This window comes from Lynx rufus, unplaced genomic scaffold (assembly GCF_022079265.1).
Source record: "Lynx rufus isolate CCGP_SWC_20201006 ecotype Redwood Valley unplaced genomic scaffold, mLynRuf1.p SCAF_7, whole genome shotgun sequence".
Lineage (NCBI taxonomy): Eukaryota > Metazoa > Chordata > Mammalia > Carnivora > Felidae > Lynx > Lynx rufus.
The window spans coordinates 82,830,421-82,844,552 of NW_025814889.1; the positions used below are offsets into that span (position 1 = coordinate 82,830,421).

Consider the following 14,132-nt stretch of genomic DNA (forward strand, 5'->3'; position numbering starts at 1 on the left):
AAGAATCTGGTCTTAAGGTAGTAGGCAGCCATAGCAAAGAGCTAAAAATAACTGTCCAGCAAAGACATAACTATATTCCTCCAATAACCTTAACTTTGGACTCCAGAGCTTCACCTTCATTTCTAGGTGGAAATTTGAACGCTTGTTTTTTTCCAGTTGTTATAGAAAGCCAACACAAAGAAAGGAGAGCTTAAGTCAGAGCATCCCACACTTGCAGGTCTCTAGTGACATAGATGACAAGCCAGTAATACTTTTTTTTTTTTATTTTATAAAACATGCATTTTAAAACAAAACTTTAAAAAATAACAAAACTTGGGACAGGAGAGTGGATGGAAGACAGATGCTTCTCAGCTGTCAGCAGGAGTGAAGACAGCAGTCAAGCTGTGTCTAGGACCCAAAGGACCTTTTGGCAATGATGGTGTTGGCAACAGTGGTTTGCTAGGGCCACCAATATTCGATGTCCTGGTCCATCCAGGCATCTCTCAAGCAGTCAGAGATTTGAGCTCTCTTGAGCTACTGTTGTATCCTATCACTAACCAGGACTTCAGTCCTTAGCCAACTAGGAACTGAGAGTACTGGTTCCAGGAGCGTTTTTTTGCCTGGATATTAATTACCCAGGATATTTATTGAGAATATCAATTTCTTTCCATTTGGGTCAATTCTAGACTCTGTTCCTGGCCCGCTATTTTGCAAAGAATGAAAAAGGAATCTGGCACCTCTTCCCTTTACAGCAACTCTGCTGCATTCCAGTTCTATTAATAGCACCATCTGTAGACCCTGAGCAGGTCCAATTCTGGAAGCGGGCGAGGACTAGCCAACTTGGGAAGCCATCTCCCAGTTCTGGGGCACAGAACACTGAGGGGAGAGGAGTAGTTCACTGGGAGAGGATGAGGTCAGAGCGCCAACACTGAGGAGAAGACAGCTGCATCTGTCAGAGACAAAATCAAGAGCATTGACTCTTAAGGTGAGTGGAGAAAAAATGCCTGGAATACTTCTTAGGAAGGAAAAGAGGGCAAACCTGCCCCAAACATTTTAGAATTAGGCAGGAGGAGGTTAGGATCAGTGCAGACAATCAAGAATACAATCTATTTCACTGAATGTTGGGAGGATTAAATGCTTTGTAAACCACTGAGTGCTTTACAAATGTAAGGTAGAGTTGGTACAATTGTTAACATCACCATCATCATTATTATCATGAGTATAATCTTCACATATGCAATCAAAACCCACCCTGTCCACTCTCCCTTGTCCCATCCCAGGCCTTACTCTTGGGACTCGTCTGACCCTCAGGCTCAGGAACCTTCCAGTCCATCTTTCGGCCCTTCTCATAAAGACCCTTGAGCACTTTGTGGAAGGATTCAGGCTCCGTGCCATTTTTGCTTAGCTCCAGATACTTTCGGTAGAGCTGAAGGGCTGTACGGGCATCCTCAATACTGTCATGGGTTTCCCCTTGAATCTTCAGGTCTGAGGGAATTAGAGGTGGAATAGTTTGGAACCTAGCAAAGGAAGGTAAGAATACGTCCCATACTCACATCCCCTACTCCCAATAACCAATAAAAAAAAACTTGACTACCCATAAGGGAAAAAGCCAAACACCATTCCTAGTGCAGCGGGATACTGAAGTTACTTAAATCCATTCATAACTCTCACCACTAAGAGTCCTCCCTACTCCCTTCATTCCAACACTTTTTCCTGCTCTTAATGAGCACCATAAGGGCCCACAAGGTACACCAACTCACCTAGGAAGTACCAAGCAAGGAACCGCAGGGAAATCATTCGTTTTCGGGGCATATGAAAGAGATAGACAGTGTCAAGGACTTGGTCCTTGGGCACCTGGCAGAGATAAAAGAGTGGGAGACTGAAGGTAGGTGATCCATAACTTCTCATTCTCCAAAAGCACAATGTATACCCTAAAGGGCCCATATTCAAAGGAAACTCTTAAAAACAGCCCTGCCCGAACCATGAGGTTGATGACCCGGAAGTCCTTCTGCAGACCATGACCCACAAACTTGACTCCAATGTCTATAAGAAAACGAAGCTTTAAGTAGGTAGACTTGAGAGTTGTGAGGTGCTTAGAGGAAATCTTGGCATCTAGGTCTCCTGGCTTAATCCCCGAGTACTGAGTCAAGTAATCCACCACCTAGGCATAGAGAAAAGGAGAAGTTGCTCACGAAGTGAGGTGCAGAGTCTCTCCCTGCTACTCTTCCCTGGGTTCTAGAGCACTCTACATAAGCACAAGGTCTGTCTCACTTGTACCTCCTGGTACAAGATATCCTAGTACCTGCTCCTGGGTAGAGATGTAGTCATCAATGAAGGGGATACCCTCATTGGGTCCCTGGCCTCGAACACAAGTAATCCTTGCTACTGACATCTGGCTTGGTTTGATGGTAGACTTGGTGCCATCACTGCGTAACTCCGCTTCCTCCTACAGGAGAAGAGTTGATAAGGAAATCAGAGAATAGCTTGTGATGCCTAATATCTCCAGAGTTCTGTGCCAACACCACACCCTTTTGGTCTTGGTTACCTCATTAAGAGTGACAAACTCAGCATCCAGGCCCACCAGGTCCCCAACCTGTGGCATCTCATTCAGCATCAGTGGAATAAAGGTAGTATGTGTTTTCCGCTGCTTCCGTGCTAGCGAGGCTTCAGCCAGCAGGACACTTGCCTCAATAGGGTTCTTGACTGGAAGGGAAAATCCAGAAGACAGATGGCTAGTGATAAGGAAGTAACCAGGGGAGGGAAACCCAGGATGGCTGACCAGAGACTGGGTCTACACTGTGATCTCTCAATAATCAAAGCATGTGAATAAGAAGATTGTGTCTGCTGAACAGACAGATGGAATAGGTCAAATCAGAAAACTACTAAGAAATATGCTAAGAGAAACAAAAAAGCAGAGAGGAAAGAATAAGACTTTGACTTTTTTGGACTTTAGCTTAGAAAATCCAGAAAAACAAAGTTACAGGGAAACTATGGTTTTAAAGGCACCAAAAAGGGACCTAATAAGTCCATCTGCAAAAGAAGAAAGTTTCACTTGGGAAGAATGATTAGACTCAAAATCAAAACCTTAGCCCTTTTGATCAGATTCCCCCCATCACCTCTTCCCCTCTACACTCTCAGGATCTCCAGGTTCTAAATTTAGAGCCTGATGAAACAGGAATCTCTTTAGTATCACCCCTGGAAATAATAACACTGGCTACCTATCCTAATCTTAACAAGATCTCTTCCAAAAGCCCAATCTAAACTGCCACACCCTTCTGTCTACTCTGTACCACTTACTGTTCAGGTTGTATTTGGAATTAAGATTCCTTTTGACGTAATAAAGGATAGCAGGCACTTTCCAATTCATGTCAAACTGCACAGCTTCATGCTATAAAAGAAAAAGCACTTCATGGTCTATATATAGATGCCCCCTTTTCCTTTTTCCCAAGCCAGACAAAAGACAGAACTCAGGTGCTATTTTTAGTTCTGCTAACACTTTTTATTCTTGAGGATCCATCCCTCCCTCCTGAATCTGCCTGGCATTCTGGAGCACCGAGGATGAGAATTCTAGGAAAAGGGGAGATGAAAGGGGGAATGGAATGTGTTACAACTAACCTTATCAATAGGTTCAATAAGAAAGTCATTGAAGAGATACCACTGCTGGTGGGTAACACCCTGTGGAAATACAGAAAAAGATGATGAAGTGATAGCTGGACCACTCTGACTCAGAGTCAAGATAAGGACAGACCTGGGACTCCATTGTGGCTACCACCAGGGGTGTCCCTGCCTTGTAGTATCTCACTCACCTCCTTGCGCTGGTGGTAGGTCTCTCCGACTTTGATGTGAGCCACCAGGCTGCCCCCTGTGCGTGAGTCCAGGATGTGTACCACAGTGGCCATCAGGTCATACACAAAGACACCATGCTCCTCCTCTGCCCTGGCTGGGCCCCACTGTGAGGGGGGTACCCAGGCTGCTAAGCTAAGTTTAAGGATGGGGAAGGAAGGGGAATGGGGATAGAGGATAGGGAGTTTGGGGGACGGGGATGGGGGACCAGGGTGGGTTATCTCCATCCTAGCCCATCTATGACTCAATACTGAACTGAGTCACTCTGGAAAAGCCCACAACTGGTAAATAACTTGGCTTTATTCCCTTCCTTTTCCCTATACTAAGTTCCATCTTCCCCTTGCCCTGCTTCTGCCCCAACCTTCTCTCCCTTATTCCCCCTTCTCTTCCCAGTTGTTCAACAACCTGTATCTCATCCCCATCAGTCCAATTGCAAACATCCAGTCCTTTATTCTTGGTCATCTTCATGCGAATGGAGAAAGGAAGCCAGACATTCTTCAACTCCTCAATGGAGGAACACATCAGCACGCCCTCTGGACTCCCTAGTTCCTTCCTATCAGGATAAGAGAATTAGAAATTCATTCTGAGATCTAGCCAGTGACCAGAGGAGCCACTGGGTAGCTCAATCCTTTGACTAACCCCCCAGACAGTACCTACCAATCAGCCAAAGCAAACTCTTTATTCTTAGAGATTTCCCCACCATGCTTTTTTATTGCCATCTTGAAGGAAACCTGAACACAAAGGAAAAAATATCTGATTGCCCAGGAACATTAATCATATATTGAGCAGAGAAGGGAGAGAAAATTAAGAAGTACACCTAAAACCCTGCTTCCAGACCTGGTCCTTACCTCAGCCTGCATTCTCCAGAAATCAGCTTCTTTCAAGCTGTTCACCTCACAGTTGATAACAAGAATATCTGGCAGATGGCGGATGTTGCGGGTCTGAATCTGAGAGGAAAAAACAAACAAGAAATGGCAATGAGCCTATGGGAAAGAAACCTGGATGGGAACAGTAAAACCTGGACCTGCATTTTCTTTTTTTTTTTTTTAATTTTTTTTTCCAACGTTTATTTATTTTTGGGACAGAGAGACAGAGCATGAACGGGGGAGGGGCAGAGAGAGAGGGAGACACAGAATCGGAAACAGGCTCCAGGCTCTGAGCCATCAGCCCAGAGCCCGACGCGGGGCTCGAACTCACGGACCGCGAGATCGTGACCTGGCTGAAGTTGGACGCTTAACCGACTGCACCACCCAGGCGCCCTTGGACCTGCATTTTCAAACTGAGGTTCCTCCCACTCCCTATAGATCTGTGGATGGTGGTGCTGACATAGCTAGTCCCAGATGAAACCACACCAAGTCCCCAACATGGGAGGACTTACCGTGGGCTGGTACTTCTCGCAGTTGTCGCACCAGGCCTGTGTATTCTGCTCCAGGCAGATGCTTCGCTTCAGCACCTGAGCAAAGTCACAGTTCTTCCCGGTTTTATCTGAGGGGAAACTGGATGCTTCACTCTAGGTTCTCCCTTCTACCCATTATTAGCCTCCCAACACCCTCTCCTTGATGTTATGGGACACGTGAGGGAGCCTTCCCAACCCAGCGGCAGGGTATACCACTGTTGCTACCCTCGGGGTAGGAGAGCGTGAAGAGCAGGGTGGAAGAGGCTCGCACGGTCTCACTGCCGCAGCGGCAGAGGCTGCAATTCTCCATCTCACAGCTGAACAGCTGCCCAATGACAGAGTCCCCCGATGAACAAAAGCTGCTAAGGGCAGGGAAGGCAATACATGCACATGGAGACAGTTAGGACACCTTCTAAGTCACAGAGGGGACTGTCATGGTGGCTTTAAATATTCATGTTCCGATTTCATACCTGCCTCCAGCACCTCGATAAGCCTGGGGTACTTCTAGCTCCTGCATATCCTGATGCAGTTGAGTGAGAATGAAGCGATTCCACCTCTGAATAAGCCTGGCCAGATTGCCTTTGCCTGAAGCCTCATCTGAGTCAGCCAGGATCAGACCAAGGGCCGAGGCCTCAGGAATGGTGCGGAATGCCCGAAGAAAATTACTGCCCTGGAATCCAGGAAGTGTGTTGGTAGAATGGGGCAATTTTCTCTTTTGTGGCCATTTGCACAGCAGTGTCCCTGCCTACTGTCTACCTCCCTTCCCCTTTTATTGTCCCAGGTCTCCAGACACTGACCTGACAAGGGTCACCTCGAGAAAGATCCAACATGTGGAAGAGGAAACCCAGCTCACATGCCAGACAGAACTCCTTCTGGCAAAGATGGTTCTGGATAAGACAGCGAACGGGCTCCAGAAAATAGAGCACCTGGGGGGGGGAAGAGCAGGAGAACTGATACAGGCAACTAGTATGGAGAAGAGAGATGGGATGGTTAAGAGAGCCGATAAAGAATACAAATCAGGAGTCTACTGAAGAATGGAGCACACAGAAGAGACTTGAAGGCTGTGAAGCAAGAAAGAATGGTAGCGGAGGCCATGGCAAAGTGGGCTTGGTTGGAGAGACCTGGAAAAAGAGCAGGGAGTATGGGGCCACAGAGAAGAAAGGCAGTAGCCATGTTCAGGTTGCAGGAATATCCTTACCTGGATCATGCAGTTACAGTAGGCATTGGGGATGTGGGGCTCTAATCCAGCAAACAGGGTCTTATTGTAGTGTTTGAAGTCAAAGTCCTCCAGCCCTAGCTTGGAGTATTTGATGGTTACCTGAGGCAGAAATAGTCTGAGCAAAATGAACGTATCCTCAGAGTCCCCTAAATCCTTTGCAGTGGTCATAACCTTCCCCAAAACCTCCCTCCTGAGTCCAGGTGGTAGATGAAGACTTCTCAACCGAGTCCTTCAATCCTTTCTAGTATGACCCCCTTTTCCCAGGGAACCTTTCCCCACATCCCACAGGACTCCTTCCTTGGTAACCCCCAGCACCTTGCGGTATTTCTTAGAGACCATGTGGAGATGTAGCTCCTCTTCCCGCCCTATCGGTGACTCAGTGACCTGGCTGAAGCTGTCAAATTCACTGTCTGACTCCTTGAGTCGATAAGGAATCTAGAATTTTTAAAAAGAGGTAATTTTGTTGGATGTCTTAATTATCTTTGGTTTCCCCCCACCTTTATCCCAACACTGAACCTTCTACTTTCTTGAAGTTTCAGCATCTACCACGTCCTTTTTATTCCCACTGCCATCACCCTACCACACCACAGCTCGACAACTGTGATGGCTTCCACACGTGGCTCCACACACACTCTGTTCGGCATCCCGCTACCAAACAAACTCTCCCAAAATGCCTATTTCAGTGTGTCACTTCTCTCCCTGAACACTGGTATTAAGGCTTCACAACCGGGCCCTTTCCAACCTCAATGTCTTACTATTTCCCAGTACTCACCACCACTCCAGCCAGACTGGTCCAATCACAGTCCCGGTCAGACACACCTTTTGCAGTTATGCTTCTTGAGACCTTTGCTAACACTGATCTCTCATCTTGAATATGCTTCCATGTTACTTTCTATTTACCTATTTTTAACCAGCTCAATATCCACCTTTTTCAGTATGTCTTCCCTGACCACTCTGGCCCAGAGTAACATTTCCCCTCCAAACAGCCCTGGCAGTGAATGCTTATAACATTCCTTTAGCATTTAACAATAGAACAAATAATTTGTTACAGACAGGTCTTATCTTCACTAACCAAATACTAAACTTCTTAATAGCAAAGACTCTATCTTCTACTCTGAATTCTCCCTAACACCTACCATGGTACCTTTCATTCATTAGACCTCAAAAATCCTTTACTGACTAACTAAAAGCAAAAAATGCTGAGAACTAGTAAAGAAACAAGACAGGAGAAATCCCAGAGGGCTGGGCTGGGGGCTGACCCTCTCACCTCTGACATACCTGATTGCGCAGCCTGGTGCGGGGGTTGGGTGCATAGCCAATGAAGCCCACCTTCTTCATGGTGCGTAGAATCTCTGCATCCACAGGAGGTGCTCGCCTATAATGTAGTACAGTTCTAGGGCTTGAAGTTTGTGGTGTCTGCCTATCTAATACCCAACCCCCAAGGAGCCAGAAAAGAAAGTACTGAAGGCACACAAAAATCAGGAAAGGAGACTCCTACAGGGCTTACAGAGAATCCTAGTATCTTGGCCCTTTCCCCCTCCCTCCTTTTGACCCAGATGAAAGGTACAACCTGGGAGCTGGAGCGGAGTTGGCAGCAGGCCAGTCAGAGAGAAGCGTGTCAGTGGTGAGCGGGACAGGGATGAGGGAAAGAGGCAGCAGGTCCTGGCTCCAGTCCAGAGGAGGCAGTGAGTCCACGAGACAGGGCAAAGCAAACTCCGTCTCACGGGAGTAAGGGTTGAAGGAAGGCTCAGGGGAATCAGTCCAGAGGTGTACACAGCCCTCAGAATCCCCAAAGGCCAGGGCCTGCTTGCTGGCTGATACGTCAAATGTCATTAGCAGAGGCCCCACAGGATTCACATGAAAGATGTCTGCTGGGTTGGCCAGGCCTGTGGGCTCACAAAACTGGCACTGCCCTAGAAGAGAGGAGGAAGCATTATGACACTCCTTTTCCCTCGTATCAGGGAAAGACTGGGCCTAAATTCATGCCTAGAGATACAAATAATACCATCTGATGCCTTCCCATAAGCCACAGGCAGTTTTGTTACCCAGTAAAGTTATTCTGCCTGCTCCACCTTTATCTTTTTCTGTGTTCTTCACACTCAGGGAGAAAATAAAAGCACTAATCTCTGACCAAACCTAAGTGAGACCCTGATAGCCCACTGGAAGTTTAGTATTTCCTCCAACAAAGAGGTTCCTAGGAGTATACTCCTAGTGTCTACTTCTCCTTTGGTCATCAACCCCTCCTACCCCTTCCTACAGTCCTTCCTACCTGACTGGGAGATGATAGCAAGTCGAGAAGTATATGTAGGGATGAAGCGCAAGAAGGCAGGATCCACATGTACTTGAAGTGGTGTGATGGCACGCATCATGCGCAGATCATACACCTTGAGGAAACGGTCACAGGCCAGGCCAGTGAGGCGGCTGGAGAAGCCACAGGCGGCCAGCAGGTTGCCATGCACATCAAAATCTGACAGACTTCCTGAGAAAGCATCAAACTCATGCTCCACCTTAAAAGAACGGAGGTCTCGCAGGGAAACCTGAAGAAGAGATAACTCAGTTATCTGCCAACACTGTTATCAGGAAAAGTACCCACCACCTACCTAATCCTGTGAGGCCCCTGCCAAAAGAACTAAGGCTCTAGGATATGGGCAATTAAAGCACAGAACAGGCAAAAAGAGAGGCCAAGAGCTGGAAGGGACTCCAAAGAGAACTCTTGTTTACTCTCTTGCCTCAAAGGTATCTAGTTACAATAGAAGGCATCAGCCTGAAAGACAATCTAGTATAACGTGGCTGAGTAGGAACTCGGATCACTCCTCCTGTGCCTCCAACTATAGCCCCAGAATTGAGGGAAAGAAAGAGCTCAAGCACATGTCTGATGAAACAGGGCCATGTGGTAGGAGGAAACATGGAACCGAGCCACCTTGCCAGATGTGTGGCCACAGAAGAAGAAGCGATTTGTCTGTCTCATAATGGTGACTCCAGGCGTCTCGACTGCATACTGGGGGACAAAGCAGAAAAACCAGTGAGAATAATTCTTCCCACAGACCAAAGGAACAGAAAGACTGCACATACATCTTAGTCATGTTCCCAGTCTGGGCATATCCCTGACCCCCAAAAAACCTCAGGTCCTGCCTGGGTCTTTCTTTCCCCAGTCTTATACCTTCTGAGTCTCCTGGACAGTATTAAGGTCAATTTCCAATATGTGGTTCTGCAGCCCACCAACAAGCAGAGTGCTGTTGTCAGTCAGTAGGAGACTGTGCATATCCTCACTCTCATCCAGCCTGTAGGGGAAAGGAAAGGCTAAGGGACCAAGGTCTCAAAAGTTTCCAATCCTTTAGACTTCCCATTTTAGGAGGGACTCTCTTTCCCAGTCCAGAGTTGAGAAGCCACTTACAGGTAATCAAATATAATGAGGCCCCCACGGGCCATATACTTGAGGTTGTTCTTGGTGAGAAATAGGATACCATTTTCCAGGCTCTGGATCTGTCGAATGTCATCACTGCCATTGACCTGAAAGGATGAGTAACGCTCCAAGGCGGGGCCAAAAAATGAAGTGGCATGGCCCTGTGGGGGACAAAAAAGATGAGACACACCCTGAGTGGAGGGGCAGGGCCACCCCAGATACAGGTCAGGGACTGGAGACATTGCTCAACTTTTCTCCATTCTTGCTTGGCCTTTCTGGCTAACAGCAACTAAGGCATACGGCTAGGGACCAATCTAAGTGACAAAGACATTGATAATAAATACTATCTTATGTTTAATGCTTCACAAAGTACTTTTGTAAACTCTACCTCATTTTGCCCTCACAATGACCTTGCTGAATAGATAATGGTTCAGTTGGTTAGAACAGTTTCGGGTCAGGGATGCGAGTCCGATCCTCCACTGGCCAGCTGGTTTTCTTATGTTCCATAGTCAAGTCTTAATCTCTACCAGCCACCATCTGGGAAATGTGCACTGTGGGTCACAGGCTGGAATAGAGAGAATGTGAAACTCATTCCCCCCTTGGCTCCTATGACATCATTCACTACTGGTTTCGCTCCTGACTCTTACCTCATACCTCCTCTTTATGTGCTTCCCTTCAGACCACTCTTGAACCATGGCTATTCCCAGTCCACTATTTTCTCACTAGTCATTTTAGGTAATCTCATCCACTCTCAAGGTTTTAACCATCAGTCTTCTAACTGATGGATCCTAACTCCCTCTTCTAGCCCAGACCACTGCCTCAAGCTTCACACTTACATATCCAAATATCTACTAAACATCTCTCTTTAGATATTCCACGAAAACCCAAACTCATTACATTCTAAATTAAATTTGTCATTTTACCTCATTTCAATTCTTCTTCTAACTGTATTCTTTATGGAACCATGATCTATCCAAAGGACTAAGTCACTGGTAGTAACTTGTCTTGTTTACTTCCTAAGTATTTCCCAAATCTGTTCTACATGTCTACAGTGCTTCATTCAGGCTTTCATATTCTACGTGAACTGCTACAATAACCTACAATCTAAGCCGATCCCACTGAGTCCTGCCATGTTCCCCCTTAAATGAAACTCTATACTGCTACTTCAGCATTCTAAGATGCAAACCTAACCTTATCATTCTGGATAAAAACTGTCAGTGGTGTGAAAGATGAAGTCCAAGCTCTTTTAACATAGCATATGAGGTTTTCTAGAATGTTCTCCCCCCAGATATCTGCATGGCTTCCTCTCTCCCTTCTAGACGACTTAGAATGGACATCCTGGTCTGTATCCAAGTCTCTACTCAAGTGTGACATTATCAGAGAGACTTTCCCTGACCAATTATCTAAAACAGCAACACTTCCCACCCTTCATTACCTTAACCCCCTTATTCCACTTTATTTTCCTTAAGGATACTAAACACCTAATATATTATAAATGTATTTTTGTTGCCTTTTTAAATGCTTATTCCCAATCTAGACCATAGAGCAAGGTGTGGCACCTAACAGGTGCTCAAAAAACACTAGTTGAATGAAGTAATGTCTAACTTTTCAGACTTATCTTCCAGAGCAGTAAACCCTAATTGCTTGTAGTTCCTGTAATCTGTAATCACACTGTATGGTATCTTGGAAATCTTCATCCTGTTGCTTTTGCCAAGACAGCATTTTCCCCTCTTCTTCACCTGACTCCTACTCACCTCTCAAGAACTCACTTCAGGTGTCACTTCCTTCTGGAGGGCCTCTAACCCTTCTGCACCCAGTAAATATTTTTACACTGGCACTTAGTAGTTTATATCTTAAACTCATAATTAGTTTACATCTTAAATTCATAATTAATAAGTAAAACACTTTAGTTTCTTCTAAAGTACCATGAAGTTATCTGTTTATATATATATATATATACACACACACATATATATATATATATATATATTTTTTTTTTTTTTCTCGTTGTTCTGTAAATTCCTTGAGGGCAAGAATTATGTTTTATTCAGTTTTATTCCCTGGGCCTACCATAGCAGTAGACCCTACCTACTGAAATGAATGTATTATCAAAAAAGTACATTCTTTCTAATGAAAAAAGCACAATTCATGCCCTATGGAAGGAAAATTAGTAAACCAAGAATGTTATTTCTTACAAAATCTTTGAGCTCTCTAGCATACTGGCGATATAGATACACATTAAAAAACATTAATATTGGGGTGCTTGAATGGCTCAATCAGTTGAGCATCTGACTCTTGATTTTGGCTCAGGTCATGATCCCAGGGTTGTGGGATCAAGCCCATGTCGGGCTCTGTGCTGGGCATGGAGACTGCTTAAGATCTCTCTCCCTCTGCCCCTCTCACCTGCTTATGCACTCTAAAATAAAAATAAAAAAGAGTTAACACTGATAACTGCTCTCAGAGAGATTAAAATCAGCCAAAGAAGACAGAATGATTCCATGTAAGATATGCAGAAACATGTGTTAAACATTCTATAATTATAAAAATGGAAACAGAAGAAGGGCATTAGAGATTGGATTTAGACACTACAGACTAACTGATGGGTACAGTTATCAAGGTTAATCAAAGCTTAGAATGGGCAAATTGTGGTAGAAATGGGATGACTTCTGAAAAAGAACACGTATGTAACTTCTTCCTGGATCATATGGCTCCTTCCACTCCCTTCCTACTGATTTGACAGAGACCTAACTAACTCTCACCACCTCAACTCAGTTCTGGCTCCCAGTAAAGCAGCTGCCCTTGGGCTAAAACCAGATAAAATACCTCCAACATCTCCTTTCAGCCCTTACAAAGGGGTACAGTTCTTACCCCGTGGCTTCCCACCCACAGCATCTCCTCGTGCAAGTCAAAGTGGGAGACGGAGACAGGCACACCCACTTCAGCCACCACACTGTGCAATTCAGAGTAGACACCTTCCATTATGTGCACTGACTCCTGGACAGGAAGAGCCTCCAAGGCCACCCCCTCCGGATCCAGCTCCACATTCTGTAGCAGACTTGGGTTCAGGTGGGCATCCAGGACAGGGTCCAAGGCAGAATGCATGGCCGGGGCATACTCTGCCAGTCCAGGGTCCAGACCCTCGAAGTTCATGACGACGATGGCAGATTAGACCCGTGTCACACCCTCCCTTGCAACGGCCCTTTAAGATGTCTGACCCAGCCTTCAGCAGGATAGCACCAGTGGGCCTAGAATGGACATCCTGGCCTGCAAAGGGAAAGAGGTAGCTGAGTCAGTGATAGGTAGGCCCAGGTACTTGTATTTAGTGTGTTCTAGATTATATGTGCAGAAGGGAAATGAGGCAGGGAGATGTGAGAATGCCAGGCAGGAGATGAAGCAGGCAGGAAGGGGATAAGCAGTAGGGTAGAGGCGGAAGTGTTGTCCCTTTTTCTCCTCTAGGCCCTCTGTACTCCCCACCACCCCACTATCTAACCTAAAACATGACTTCCTTTTCATCTCCCTTCAGGCCTGCCCACTTGCCTGGTTCACCCCAGAACCATCAGTGAAAAGAGCAGCGACTGTGGGACAGGAGTTAAGGAAAGGGGCTAAGATGCTTGTTTCCCAAAATTAAGGATGGGGGGGGAGGGGAAGTGGGAGGTGAGAATAAGAAGTCGTTTCCCAGAATCCCCTGCAATGTTACCCAGGATTCTCCAGGGAAAAATAATAATGTCCAGCTACCCACAATTGGGGCGGGAATGGGGGGACATGATGAAAATGGCCAGTTACCCACAATTCTCTAGGGGAACCAGAGAAATCAATTACCCAGAATTCTCCCCCGGCGGAGGGGAGGGGAGGGCTTAGGGCAGGGGTCAGATGTGTTCTTGGGATGCTTATGGGGATTGGGTCATTACCAAGATTTCTCCATGGCGGATATTTTGGAGCGCGTGGAATTAAAACGAGTAGGGGGAGAGCAAGCGCCGTCAGCTCCGCGGGAAATTCCAGTTTCCCCAATTCTCCCCCGCGCCTGAAGCTCAACCAAACACTACGGCGGATAGGACGGCGGGCTCCCAGTCAGAGCTTCCAATCAGGAAGGGTTTGGAGCTCACCTAAGCCAATCAGAAGGAGCCAGGTACAGACGGCTCCGCGAGAAGACGCGTGACGCGGGTATTGGGCAAAAATAAGGTTACGGGCCGCCAATGGGGACAAACGGTGTCAGATCCTGGCCGCATTTGGTGTCGTGAAACGTAACTCCTTCTCTTTTAAGCTTTCTTTGAACAAAACTGGAGAAGTCGCTT

At 46.2% G+C, this 14,132-nt stretch overlaps 1 protein-coding gene across 4 annotated transcripts; it reads right to left on the reverse strand.

Moving 5' to 3' along the window:
- Positions 1–248: 248 nt before the first annotated feature.
- On the reverse strand, positions 249–13,879 carry PAN2 (poly(A) specific ribonuclease subunit PAN2). 4 transcript variants are annotated; one of them, XM_047064906.1, is made up of 26 exons: positions 13,749–13,879; positions 12,709–13,104; positions 9,832–10,001; positions 9,598–9,718; positions 9,358–9,435; positions 8,707–8,974; positions 8,008–8,350; positions 7,716–7,812; positions 6,753–6,872; positions 6,417–6,536; positions 6,016–6,144; positions 5,689–5,888; positions 5,444–5,577; positions 5,201–5,307; positions 4,671–4,769; positions 4,480–4,553; positions 4,228–4,375; positions 3,786–3,929; positions 3,595–3,654; positions 3,277–3,367; positions 2,525–2,682; positions 2,282–2,425; positions 1,961–2,140; positions 1,740–1,833; positions 1,267–1,464; positions 249–928 (listed from the first exon to the last, which is right to left on the reverse strand). In XM_047064906.1, exons 2-26 carry the CDS (start codon positions 12,988–12,990, stop codon positions 894–896), a joined length of 3,594 nt encoding a protein of 1,197 aa, XP_046920862.1. In that variant the 5' UTR covers positions 12,991–13,104; positions 13,749–13,879; the 3' UTR covers positions 249–893. The 4 variants fall into 4 exon arrangements, with proteins under 4 accessions (XP_046920862.1, XP_046920861.1, XP_046920863.1 ...); XM_047064905.1 differs by having other exon boundaries at positions 5,444–5,580; XM_047064907.1 differs by lacking the exon at positions 13,749–13,879 and having other exon boundaries at positions 5,444–5,580; positions 12,813–12,887.
- Between the last annotated feature and the right edge of the window lie 253 nt (positions 13,880–14,132).

What these genes read in the sequence shown, in the direction of transcription:
- PAN2 (XM_047064905.1), bottom strand. Translation starts at nt 12,990, where the DNA reads ATGAACTTCGAGGGTCTGGACCCTGGACTGGCAGAGTATGCCCCGGCC. An exon ending in TGCTATCATCTCCCAGTCAG is followed by an intron (nt 8,351 to 8,706) that starts GTAGGAAGGACT and finishes CCTCTCTTCTAG; the next exon opens with GGCAGTGCCAGTTTTGTGAG. An exon ending in CCTTGCTTGGTACTTCCTAG is followed by an intron (nt 1,465 to 1,739) that starts GTGAGTTGGTGT and finishes TAATTCCCTCAG; the next exon opens with ACCTGAAGATTCAAGGGGAA.